This window comes from Thermobia domestica, chromosome 10, assembly GCF_964235325.1.
Source record: "Thermobia domestica chromosome 10, izTheDome1.hap1.1, whole genome shotgun sequence".
In the NCBI taxonomy this organism is placed as follows: domain Eukaryota; kingdom Metazoa; phylum Arthropoda; class Insecta; order Zygentoma; family Lepismatidae; genus Thermobia; species Thermobia domestica.
Genome location: NC_137463.1, coordinates 17,667,308 through 17,681,582, shown reverse-complemented (window position 1 = coordinate 17,681,582; position 14,275 = coordinate 17,667,308). Strand labels below are relative to the sequence as shown.

The window sequence follows — 14,275 nt, the reverse complement described above, 5'->3', positions numbered from 1 at the left end:
AAGAATTATTTGTCTGTATTATTTATATTATTTCTTATTACTGTAGCATCTTCGATAAATGTTTTTCAGTTTACAAATATCTGCAACATAGTACTTAACAAATATCACTGTTAATCACTCATTTGTATAACGTTTGCTTCCTACTTCCAAGACTGCACTCTTGCGTCATACTCCGGCCAGTTGGAAATGACTGATCTACAGAGTACAAACGATGCTCAAATTTTGTTACGAAATGTGAAAGATTGATTGATTGAAAGTTTAATCGACACGTCAGCAACGAGGCTGTTTGTTCCTGTCATGACCAACACAGCTACTGTACCTTAAATAAAATTTAAAAACCATCATATCAAAATATAAGAAAATGCTGCTGTGAAAGAGAAGTAAAAAACTAAAATGTAAAATAATAATTATATGAGAACAACAAATACATAACAATAATAATAAATACTACTAATAGTAATAATAAAGAAAGTATATAACAATATAATAGTAAAAAAAATAATAATAAAACATCAGAAATCAACGTTTACCTTTCCAATTGGGCCAACTACCTTCCACTCAGTATCCATCAGGTTATCTTCCACCATATCAGATTTCAAGGAAACTGAAGATGGCTTACGAGCAGGTGGAGATTTTGTTGTTTTCGGGGAAACGACTGTATCATCAAGTTGCCGTATATACCGGCTAATTTTTGGCCGGCCGTATAAGGTAAGCGGTGAAGATGTGGAGTTCACCGAAAACCAACACTAACAGAAACACGTGGGGTTTTGGAGGGGGGGTTCGCTACTTGATACGACTGGGGTCAGAATTTCTGGACTTTTGTCGGGAACAAGATCTGTTTGGGGGAAAAAGGTCGGACGTCTGGGTAGCCGCAGACTTACAAGAGGTAGCTGCTACAGTTTCAAAGGGCACAGAAAACGAGACAAGGAAATATGAAAGAAAATATACTCCAAGAATTAATCCTAAAGCCTCGCTCTTAATTCATTTCCAGTTAAGTTAAGATATTTATTACTTGTCTAATAATTGATGTGCGTAGTCTACATACAGAATTAAATGTGCGAATTGTTTGTATTGTGGAAGGCCCGGTTCGGTTCGGTTCCCGGCAGGAGCTCATGTGGTTCGCATCCCACGTTAAGCCTGTAGGTCCACTTCTCATATGGTCTCGTTGCTGAAAGGGATGCTATACTAAAATCAAATCAAATCAAAAATTCATTAAAAGTGCTTGATAATTCGGAAGTGGTGTGATGATAGCAAAAACAGAGGGTGTTGATCAGGATCGATTTTAAATATCTACAAACGAAAGAATTGACTCCAACCGAAGTTCATAACGATATGTGTGCAACTTCAAGGAAGTCTATGTCTTACGATACTGTAGAAAGATGACACTAGGAGAACATCCTGTAAAGTTAAATATAACGGTGTGCATTCAAAAACTATCTGAACAGAAGAAAGGATTAATAAAATGCATGAGATAGTGATTCAAGATTGACCAGTGACTATCAGAAATATAGTAGAGGAAACAGGCTTCGTACACCGTACTATACACAGAATTTTGACAAAACAATTGGGCATGAAAAGTAGTTGCAAGATGTTCATGTAAATTTTAACTCTCATACAAAAATGGTAGAGCTTTCTGATTTTCAGACAACATTTAATAAACTCTTGAAAATTCAAGATACATGACTCGTACATGATGATAGATGTATCGTAAATTCACCAATATGACCCTAAATCTCAGCTTCAGAACAAGGAATGGAATACAAAAGTCTTCCACTCTTAAGAAACTCAAGGTGATGTCATCAGGCAGAATCATATTGTCGCTCGTTGAAATTCAGAAGTGGGATGCTGCAATAACTATATTGATCTAATTATAAAACTACATGCTTCAGTCAAGAAGAAACGTCAGGAAAAGTGGAGATGGTGTGTGCACCTTCATCACGAAAATGTCCCCAACCAATTTTGTCTTGTCTTTCAATAGCTGTAATTATTAACACAAGTTTTGAATTTCTTGAACATATTCCATATTCATCCTAGCTACTCCTGATGAGTACAGACTCTTACCATACCGAAATAACATTCCGTGGGAGCGATTTTCATCCTTTATTGGAGACTATACATTAATGGTTTGCATAAGTTAGACAAGTCTCTTTTCGTACATAATTCAAGGATTCTTGTGTTGAAAAACATAGATATTTTTGTGCGTGTGTGTGTGTAGGGAAATGGTTCAGGGATGGAAGACGAAGATCAAGCCTCGTAGTAACTCTTTGTGTCCCTGATCAATTATTCACTCTGTATATGCATTTCCGTGCAAAGATAAATGCAGCCGTTTTCCAGAAGGAGGTAATAGTCCATACTGATCGAACTTCAATGACGTAATACCACGGCAAAGTGACTGAAGTTAGTGTGTCTGCTGTCTTCTTTCTGTACATCCTCCTCAAGTCTTGTATTGTTTGTCTAGTATATATCTGTGTATGTGGTCTTTTGAAAATGGGACATGGACGAAGATGCATTATTGACGATCGAGGAAAAATTTGTTAGAACTGTCTTCAATTCTTCGTTGCTAGCATCGTAAAGAGCATTCTACAATGGATTTTAGTTGTAGCACATCTTGTAGACACCAACAGAGGTAGTAAAAATACCAATTGTGAACAGAAGATAAACTTGACAGCGCTTTGTATTAAAGAAACTGCTTCCTTGAGGATATCTGATCGTGAATATCTCATTTATTCTTTATTTAGTAAATAATTTAATTAAACTGAGAATAACATTTTTATTAACTTTGTGTGCCAGGTAAGTGTACATACGTTTTGCGTATAAATATACTATAAATTATGGCTAATGAGATATTTCTCTCTATTTCCTCAATTCAAATGGCATGAAGAGTTTTAAAATGTAAAATCAAGTAATCGTGATGAAACTAGAACAGGTTGTAATTTCATTTAATTATGCATTATTTGGTATCTTCCTGTTTCAGGCTTCGAATGGCGCAAGAAATTCAGCGTCAACTTGAAGAACTGGAGGTAAAGCAGCGAGTGTTAGAACAACAAGGTGTCAGCGTGGAGAAAGCGTTGCGAGGCGAAGGAGCAGGTAAGACATGTTATATCAAATGTATGCGAGTATTTCATAGCCCATAGAACTTAACACAATTATATAATTAATCTATTTTACCTTAGGGAACCAAAATATGGGGGCATCAAGACGGAGAGAAAGAGGAGAAATTACTTTTAACTTGATCACCTCTCTGCGTTACACTGTTGTCCTGCCGATTCTTCGTAGTTGTTTAACCATCCATTTCATAAAGGTTTCCGTATGTACGAGGTGCATCCAGAAAGTGTCTCTGGAGCAGTAAATACAAAAGAAGACAAAATGAGTTTGAATCTTTATCGCTACAGCTATAGCGCAGAAGACACTACTTATCAACATTTTAACAACCAGAATTCAGTCACTTGTTATACAGTGGGATCAACTTTCGTATTACGGTGTCGTAAAAATCAGCTGCTTGGGAGTGGAACTAATGTACAACAACCATTTTTCAATTGTTCATCAATATTCGGAGATAAATTTTTTGACGTGTAAGAAGACATGAAAATCGCTGGGAGCAAGATCCAGAGTATACGGCTGGTGATAACCTATCTTCTGCAGTTGTTCCACTGAGATATTTTACCATCCATCGTATAGCTCGAATCTTGCTCCGAGATATTTTTATACCTCCTTAGACCTCAAGAAATTCCTGTCTGGTGAGTAGTTTGATAGTGATATACAATTGCAGACGGTTTTCATATACTGGTTCACTCACAGGCAGCTAACTGTTCCGACATCGGAATACTGAAGTTAAACCCATGTATCACAAGTGTCCGAATTCCGGTGGCGAATATGATGAAAAGTAGTGTCACCTATGCTATATCTGTAGTGATAAGTGTTTCAAAGGCATTTTGTCTCCTTTGCTTTTATCATCATAAGAAAACTCACTTTCTAGATGCGCCTCGTAATTAACAGCTTCGTATCAAATAGCCTCCATTGCATAACAAAATAACATGCGTATAACTTTATTATTATCATCATCATCTTACCAACAAATAACAATAAACTCGCATTAGAATTCAACAGAAGAAAGAAGCTGAATTATGTGGGTATCAGTTTGAGGTCGCCCAGAACTGAGTCAACCCTTCTTCAGAACATGCTTCACACACGGGTCTCTCTGGCGGAAAATTAGTGGAAACGTGTCCCTTACGAAATCTTGTAGAGAATATGAAATAGATCAGGTAGATAGTACTTAAATAGAAGAAGTAAAGAATAGGAAGAACAAATGAATGTAATATATGTTGTTAAGTGGCAATTGTTGAAGTGAGCAATGTAGCTACATGAAAGTTTAGTTCTTTCCTTTGAAAGATTAGGCAGAGGTAGGTTGAGTAGTTTGAAATTGATTCCCACTACCGGTTTATAATATATATATATATATATATATATATATATATATATATATATATATATATATATATATATATATATATATATATATAATAACAGTATTTAAAGAAATAGGGCTACTACAATATAATTTTTTTTAATGCGAGATAGAAAAGGGTAATACAAGACCTTGCAGCCTCAGGATAGGATCTTTAGTACAGAGCTCCGGGTAAGCTAAATAGAGTGGTGTAGGAAATCCCAATACTGTGCAGCAAGCAGTAAGGGGGTTAAGAGTTACAGAGCTCCGAAGCAGGCTAAACAAAGGTTGGAATTTTAACAGAGTTCTAAGTAAGCTAAGGCAAGTGAAATGAAAACCTAAATTTGCAGCAAATTAGAGGCCTTGAGGTTGGGTTACTCCCAAAGCTCTAGACAAGCCAGAGGAGGAGAAACTAATCAAATACTGGTAACTGTCCGTTAAATTTTCTTCATTATATAGAGCTCCAGGCGGCAGTGGCGCTGTTACTCCCATGTTGTCATGTAACTTGTAGGTGGTGCTCAGTAATGCAAATTTTCCGGAAAAATTTTGAAACGGAAAATTTTCCAGAAAATTTCCTGAAAAAATTTCCGATTCGTAAAAATATACTCCACTTATTTCTACATCGTTGTTTAGCCGTAAAATTTATTTGTAATAAATATTGTCTAAGTTTCATGAAATGGAAATCTAACGATTCTTCATTTCTGCAAAGATGTTTCAAAAACATCAATGTATTTTTCCCTCAAAATTCACCTTTGATCTCACAAACTCATATTTCGTTAATTTAATGCGCGTAAGATGATATTTCCTCATAGCTTTAAACACAATAAAATTAAAGCATTTCTTCTTATTTTCTGTCACAAAAATAATCTTCATAAGGAACTGAAACTTTTATGTAGTTATTTCATTACATAGGCAGGCGTAGTTATATGTGAATAGTGTTTTTGAAATAATTGATAAATTCACAAGGGTTTCTTTTCGCTTTCTTGTTACAATTTAAACAATGAGATTGGATATTTGTACTCTATGAACTCGATTTATGTTCCCTGCACTTTACACACACACACACAGAGGGAGAGAGAGAGACTATATAGGTTTTTACGTGCCAACTCGAAATATTAGGAAATTTTCCGGTTCCTGAAAACTAATTAGAAAATTATAATTTGTTGTTGTATAGCTCAATGTGCAGTTAAATATAGTGGAAAATTTTCCAGTTAAAATCACTATACATAATATTTAAAATTGTCCGAGTTATGAAAAGTTTTTCCACTTGATTCTACATCAGAATGAAAATTTTCCGATTCATGAAAATTTCTTTCACTTGTTTGTGCAGGGAAGTGAAAGTTTCCGTTTCATAAAAAGTTGTTTTACTTTTTGCTTCAAAATGAAAATTTTCCTACTTACAAAGTTTTTTTTTTTTTTTTTTTCCTCCAATTTTTCCATACACAGAAATTTTTTCGATTCATGAAACATTGATTCACTTGTTCCTACATAGTGCGTGAAATTTTCTGAACCATGAAAATTTTCAAATTCTTTGAACTATCTTCCAGTTTTTAACATTTCTATACACGAAATCAATCAATTTTATGATTAATGAGGAATTGTTACTTGATCCCTGATGTTTGTTTAGAACGGAAAATTTTCCGGAAAATATAGAGGAAAATTTTCCGACCTCACATCACTAGTGGTGATGGTGGTTCGTTGTTTACTTCTTGTACTAGTCTTAATGTAAAGTGTAATGCTTTAACGTAAATACACGTGGTTAATGTTTACAAACAGGAGCACGTGGTACATTACAATATGGTTTAAATAAATTCAGAGCTCTGTTCCATTTAATTTCATATTCAGAGAGATTACAATATTATTTCAACCTTAATATCTTTAATATACGCAACTTCGGTGTAGATAACAACGCAACGTGTACTATTACATTACAATTGAGGTAATATTTGTCTTCTTTCCATCTACATACTCACTTACTCTACGTAAGCACTTTTAAACTTGATCTATTTCATTTCTAACATCCTAGAACTGAAAATTAATTTAACCAATGGAAATGAAAATTATGAGAGTATAGATAGAAAAGGGGACGTACAAGAAACATTAATGGACAATATGATTCTTTTGTTAGAAAAGAGGTAATCTCTCTGTATAAAAGAGTCCTGACTGACTAATCAAACGCCTATGCCAAATTACTTTACCTAGAAACCTGAAATTTGGACAATGCATAGTGTTTGTGATGTGAAGTACCTTATTTCTTGAAAAAGTGTAAGAAATAATGTCGTATTGCAAAACTTTCCTAGTGCTCTTTGTACAAAAATGTCCTTCAAAACGACTACGCACAAACTCCTAGCATTAAAGGCGAAAAGTTGGAATTTAGATTCGTCAGTACCCTCTTCCATTGTTCATCGTTCCAGTTTTTATTTTATTTTCGTTTTTTGGCTATGAAATATCTTTTTGTAATGTTTCCTGATTAAAGGAATGGTTTCGTTTCTGCGATCCTGCCCCAAGACCATAGATCTGAAGCCACCGAGCCGCTGTTTTATTTGATACCGATTGGAAATTGCTCTTCCATATTTTTGTTGGTTCTGCCGGAGCGGTTAACATCTATTCCTTTGATTGTTTTTCCGTGTGCATTTATTATTAAGAAAAGTTATTATTTTTGGTCGATCAGTGTGCTTTCGTGCAATATTTACACCACTTTGTGAGTATACGTCAAGAGTCCAACGTATTTCTCCGCTCAATCCCTGAGAGATTTTTCGCAGAATATGACTCCCGTCTCTCAAAATAACCATTTGAGCACGTGATTCGATTCTGTGTTAACAGTTTCTCTTCCGCAGTTTATAGTATTTACATGTTGTTTACACTATTCAATTGGTTCACGAGAATGAAAACAGATCGAATGTCATAGATTTGTATCCTATTTTGCTCATATTACAACATGATTGAATAGCGCATACCCAGTTGTTCATGAAATAAAGAGACAACTAATGAGAATGGTTCATACAGTCACTAGATGTCGTTGAACGATGTATAATCGAGCAAAGCATGACGTCAGCTGTCTGTTCATTAGTTATCTAGTAGTACGGAATTGTAGTCCGCCATATATATATATATATATATATATATAAAATATTTAAGAAATTCCAATAGAAGTGTGTAGGGCCGCGTGGCTCAGTGGTAGAACTTTCACCTCTGGTGCGTGGTGTCCCGGGTTCGATCCCAGCTCTCGCCAAGTGAACTTTGTGGTGGACAAACACTATGTGCGTGGGTTTCTTCGGGGTTCTCCTGTTTCCCCCACTTTTTTCATTCCACCATTTCATTCATTTCTCATCATCACTACACCCTCCATTCCAAAAGAAACCGAACGTTTTAAAAAAACAAAAAAGCAATGTACATTTTGGAACAAATCACTTTTATTAATCAATGTATTCCCCTTCTGCATCGATACACATATTTGCACGCTCCAACAAGTTCTCAAACGACTTCTCCATGTCCTTTATTGGAATGGTCTTTAGGACGGCGGTCATCGCCTTCTCAATGGCATCAATCGATGCGTGCCACTTTCCTTTCATCGCCAAATGCAGTTTCGGGAACAGATAGAAATCGCACGGAGCGAGATCTGGTGAATAGGGCGGATGATGCAACCGAATAATGTGATTTTTGACCAAAAATTCAGTTACAAGTCGCGAACGATGTGATGGTGCATTATCGTCCAAAAGAGCCCGACTGCCGATTTCGCGATATTCGGGCCGAATACGACGAATTCTTGCCAGCAAACGCTTCATGACGCCCAAATAAAACTCTCCAGTGACTGTCTGGCCGGGCTGAACAAATTCTTTGTGGATAATTCCTTTTGAATCGTAAAAACAAATTAGCATCACCTTAACTTTTGACTTCACCAAGTGACTTTTTTTGGGTGTTCCTTCATCCGGCGCTCTCCATTCAGCACTTTGCCGCTTTGTTTCGGGCTCATATTCAAAACACCACGTCTCGTCACCAGTTACAATCGATTTCAAGAAGTTTCGATCCTGCCGAGCACTTTTGACGATGTCTTTGCAATGCGCAATTCGATCAACTTTTTGGTCTTCGGTGAGTTTGTGTGATACAAACCGCGAATTAACCTTCTTAAGGCCCAAAACTTCGGTCAAAATGCGGTATGCGGTTGTTTGAGGAATGCCTAATTCCATTTCAATAACTTTCACCGACGATTTTTTATTATATTTGATGAATTCACGCACTTTTTCGATGTTTTCTTCCGATAATCCGGTTCTGGGACGGCCTGATCTTTCGTCATCATCCAGCGTCTCTCTACCCGATTTGAATCGCCTGAACCACTCGTAAACTTGCGTACGGGATAGACACTCATCACCATATGCATTTTGTAGCATTTGGTGCGTTACACTAAAAGTTTTACCCAGTTTAACAAAAAACTCAATTGCATCTCGTTGTTTGAAACTCATTTTCCGACCGATGTACACAACACACTGACAGTTGAAACGCAATAACTTTGTTGCCGTGCATCCAAATGTCATGACATTTATACCAGTTGTCAATGAGGGACTACGCCATCTACCGGTAAAATATTACAACAGATGGCACTAGTAGTACTATTTGTTTTCAAAAGTTCGGTTTCTTTTGGAATGGAGGGTGTATTTCCTTTGGCGTAGCTGGCATAATAGTGGGACGTAAAACTGAAATATTTCATTTTTTTCCAGTAGAAGTGTAGTTTATAAAAATGAAATGAAATCTTTCAGTTTAGCGTCCCTTTTCGCTAAAGAAGACGATGATTAAAGCAAGTGAATGATTATGGAGAAATTGGTGGAATGAGAAAGTGGTAGGAAACGAAAGTACCTCGAGAACATCCACGGACACAGTGTTGTCCACTACAAACCTACTTGGTCGAGGATCGAACCATGGACCCCATGCACCAGACATAAGCGCTCTACCACTGAACCCCCGTGTAGTTTATAAGTTGGAGAGAAAAAAATAAAAGATGATTAAAAATGAAGAGTTAAAAGATTTGTCCAGTTATAAAATACGTAAACCTTATAGGAACAATTTTGAAAAAATTACGTTAAGAAGTACACATTTTAAAATTTTACTTAAAGGAGCAGTTCGACTTAAAAATGTAATTTTTTTACAAATTATTTCCATTTGTAGAGTTGAAAATTTTAAAAGAATGGTGTTTGTTTGATCGCGATACGTTTAGTCGTTAGCGAGTAACAGAAGAATTTTTTTTTTGTGATGACGTCATACGTGGGCAAGCTGCAAGAGCAGGCTTCCATACACACAGTGCCAAGCATTTCGTTTGTGCCACGTTCTAAAGTGTGATTTCCTTTTTCAGGACTGATTTGCAAAGACTTTGAAATGTCATGTGTGTGTAGAAAATAATAATATCTAATGGTGGGCTACACAGAAGTTTTTATAATATTATAAAACTTAGTTTTTCCTACAAAGCATAAGTTCGGCGTTTTACAAAAGGAACTAACAGTTTCGAAACCAATACTATTTAAATAGATGACGAACGAGATTGCTTACAACACCTAAGTACTTTTTCTTTAATCATGGTTCCGATTCTCAAGCATAAGTATGTTCATTTTCATGTTTTGTTTCAATTTTTAGTGGTGACCCTATAATTTTGTGCTTCAAAGTATGTATAGGAGCGTAGCATATGCGGCAAATATGAAATAACATCTTTAAAGTTTGCCTGAATACGAAAAATACTTTACGGGATATATATATTTTTTTGTTCGCAGTTTTTTCTGCGGAACAACTCTCGTCACCCGTTTCATCATCATTGTCACTTGATACAGAAAAATTAAACAATGAACCAATGTCCTTAGGAACGCTGTTATCGTCACTGATTCCATCTACAAGCCGATATATTTCACTCCCCAATTCCCACTGTATAGAAATTGTATATACAATATTTTTAAAACAGTACCTTCAGAATCATGAGTGCCACCGTCGCTGTTAACCTCTAATGCCCCGTCTTGACTGCAACCGTCAATTGCGTCTTGTACGATTTTTTACGTAGGTAACTGGACATACATCTGCGCTTGTTCAGTGGCTCGAATTCTAAACTTTTCAATGATATATTTGAAACAACATTTTTTCTCAGTGTGCGGGTAAATGATTCTCCTGGCATTAGCTTTTCTTTCAGTAAACATCACTGCTCGAATTCGTACTCTTCAAGATGTTTCGAACGAATACGATGCTTTTATTTGGCTCAAAATTCTTCCTATTGATTTTCTTGAGCCATAATTTATATCGATCTGGTGATTTCTCATGACTTGGAAACGTTAAAAAAAAAAAAAAAAAAAAAAAAAAAAAAAGTCCCTTGGCTTTTACCACACGAGAATTATAACCGAAAACACAGCACGTGTTAGGCATTTCAACACTTCACAGACACAGCACGCGCTGTACTAACAAATGTTTTCTACTTCGCACCAGTGTTTCTTTCAGAAAAAATGTTCCGGGGGCACACTTAGTATTTGGAGGGGCACATAGTATTTTCACACGGTACTATTCTTTTTATTATTATATTTATAGACATATTATTTTAGTCTTCTCCGCGGGAAGGGCGGGGGGGGGGGGCACTCTCAGAGCTTTGGCAGACAGCATGTATGGAAGAAACACTGCTTAGCACAACACTACGTAATCACTGCTCTCTCTATTTTTTTTATACTAATGTTGTAGGGAAAACAACTAACAAAAACGCTATTCAAGAATTCAACACAAAGCAAGACTGCTAATGAACCCAGAACAATCTATTTAAAATCCACTGCACTAGGTTTATCAGCTGCACACAAGTGAGTGGTTGGAGACTCACATTGAATTCCTTGCTAGCCCACATGTAACGTCAGCATTTACGATTCATCAAAAACAAACACCTATAGAAGCTGAACAAGACTGCCTATCAAGATTTTAAAAAATACTTGTCTCTTATTTTTTAAAACTCTTTCTATTGCACCAAACTTGTTTTTAACTCGAACTGCTCCGTTAACAAAAGTAGAATTTTGACCGTAAATCCTTACATTCACCCTTAAGAGTAAAGGGCTGAGAATAAATTTCTGTTTGTTTTGAACTTACCAAATAACAGGAGAGGTAGCGCCGCTATCGGTTTTGAATTATGGTAGGAGAATACTTTCCGATAACGTCAGAACAAGAGTATCAAGAAAACAATATTACTAGCAACTGAGGACGGGAACTGATAGCACATAGGGCAGTAAACAATATAAAGAAAAGATATAAGGAAAAGATGTGTAACTATTAAGTTAGCACTGTGTAACTATTAGCACCACATTCCACAAAGGGCGATGGTTTTTTCTTCTGTTTTAGCTTTCTAGATCGGAATTCCTTGTGTCTTAATTCAATTAGTTCCATAATTGTCTTAACACGTATAGTTTCAATATCGAAAATTACGTTTTCCCAACGGGAATCAGTCTCAGGATCATGTCCACAAAAGTTGAAAGCGCTATTAGCGGCACTTGTTTAGAGTCATCTTGCGACTAAAGTTCAGATATGTCCTTCTCCCTTCCAATATTCTGAATTGCCTGTAGAAGTTACCCATCTGTAGGGAGATTTATTGCCTATTCATTAAGACAAACTTTAAGTCCCATATATTTGTATTGTGAAAGTGAATTTTTACCTTTGTTTTCCGTTTACGAAGCCTGAAATGATCCACGTAGATCTTAACTCGTCTTATATTTGAACGATTTCCCTATTGATTGTAGGTTTTGAGAAATCACATTGTAAATATTAGAATTAGGAATGATTTCTGGGCTTTCGGCATCTAAAGCCTTTTAGCCTGTCATGTATGAGGGATGACATACCTCGCGATCACGCTATCCGAAGAATTGGGGAAGAAAGCAGCCTAGAACCATTATGTAAGGTACCATTTCAGCATTTGTCTGCTGTGAATGAGGAAAATCCATGAAAACACTGACTTAGAATGTCTGACCTGAACAAGCTTTTACACCGTATGAACTGTAAATATTAATTAACAACGTTATTAAAGTGTGCGCTTATTCGTAACTAGTAACGAACTTTTTTTTAAATCGTTTAATGCAAATATAATAGAGTTTAAATCTCAAAATTGCTGTGTTTGAATATGTCCAAACGTGCTGACAATTATTTTATTTGTTTTCAGCTTCTGAGGGTCAGGAGGAATCTGAGCTGCTTCGAGAATGGTTTGAATTGATGCGGGAACGTAGTGAGTTACGTCGTTACGAAAGGGAGCTAATGGTTCGTGCGCAGGAGCTTGAGTTAGAAGATAGGCACGCGCGTTTGCAGCAGGAACTAAGAGAAAGAATGTCCAAAGATGGTAAGTAGTCTAAATCAGTGTACTAGAAATGACACAGTTATTAACCATTATGAAAGTATTTATTTTAGTTTCTTTTTTAAATTTAGTTTTTAGAATTATTTCTACTCATTATTTTATTTTCTTGTTGCCATTATTCTCTTATTAAAACCTCTTGCGTTATTACTTGTAGTCATTTGTTGATAGCAATACTTTTGCACCAATTCTATAAGTGAAGACGTGACACATTACTTATCTTTTGAGCAATGCTAGAATATTGAGTTTTTGGTGGTAGTATTGTGTATGAGTTTTCTCAGGGTTCTCTCGTTTCATCTCCAGTTGTTGTTCATTCCGTCAACTGTTCCATTGATTGATGTGCATTTACCTTCATCTCCTTTTGATCTACAGCAGGGATGGTCATTTTGCAATCGGGACTTACATGGCTCTTACAGGCTCAGACTTGCACTCACTCGAGCTTAGGCTCGCTAATTTATACCAACTACCTCCTTGTGGTAGTTGTTTGGTATGGGGATAGAAGAAACTTCTAAACTATGGGTAGTTCTATTCCTCGTAAAGAAGATATGTTCCAAGAAAGGACATCCTCCCTGAGGACGAGAGGTTTGTCTCATTCCCAAATGGACAGCCTGCAAGAGCCATTGGTTTCTGTAAGACACACAGTACCTCAGCCGCAATCTGAGGTAGGAAAGACTAGGATTGTAGCTCGCCTTCCTTTTCGCGTGGCTTCCGAAGATTTCCAGAAATGCTTAGAATCTGCCTGGATATGGTCATACTGCCTTTGCGGTGTCAGAATATCTGTTGTGTCTTAACGCTTCAGTGCGGATACTGGAGATGTCGGTAAATTCGTACTCGGTAGGGGAGTTCTACTAGGAGATTGGTCTCGGTCCATCGCGTTAATGGCGTATTGGATTATTCTTCTTCGGAAGAGTTCTTGGTATGATGCAAAGAACTTTGAACGAACACACTGCTGCGAAGTCTAAGATACTAGCCTTAAGCAGGACAATCGTCCGTCGGAAAAGGAAGTGAGGTTGACACTTCCTCAAGTTGTCCTCAATAAGCTCAATCTCGCGTTCGTTAACTTCGTTGAGCCCGCACTCACTAAGTGCTAAGGTTTTCTATCCTCAGTAGGGCTTGCACTCGGTCGTGACTTGCTCATTAATTATACGGAGTTCGAGCAGACTCGGGCTCTAGCTCGGTACTGTCTTAATAGGGTCTGCGCTTATTTATTCACCGCTTACCGGATTGAGCATAAACATGCACAGATTGCCGGTTCAGCAATTTATTAAGAATAATAGAAAAAAAAAATATTCGTGAATCAAAATTATAATAGAAATTTAAACCAAAACAATACGAAACAGAACCCTTGCAGCATCAGCTTGTTTTCGGTTGGTTGAACAGAAATTATGAACTTACTGAACCCATACAAAACAATAACATCACTGGTGGTTATTTCACTGCTACCAGCACTAAAAATTTTAGCTATGGAACCATGTCGATATCTCGATAGTCAA

At 36.6% G+C, this 14,275-nt stretch overlaps 1 protein-coding gene across 6 annotated transcripts in view; it reads left to right on the top strand.

Annotated features, from left to right (window-relative positions):
• The window catches only part of LOC145662330 (uncharacterized), a 351,525-nt gene that overhangs the window by 315,794 nt on the left and 21,456 nt on the right, over positions 1-14,275 (top strand). For all 6 annotated transcript variants that reach the window (XM_081727810.1, XM_081727808.1, XM_081727809.1 and 3 more), the window contains 2 exons: positions 2,975-3,087; positions 12,597-12,770. In XM_081727810.1, coding sequence (XP_081583936.1) covers positions 2,975-3,087; positions 12,597-12,770 — 287 coding nt within the window. The remainder of the gene's footprint in view (positions 1-2,974; positions 3,088-12,596; positions 12,771-14,275) is intronic.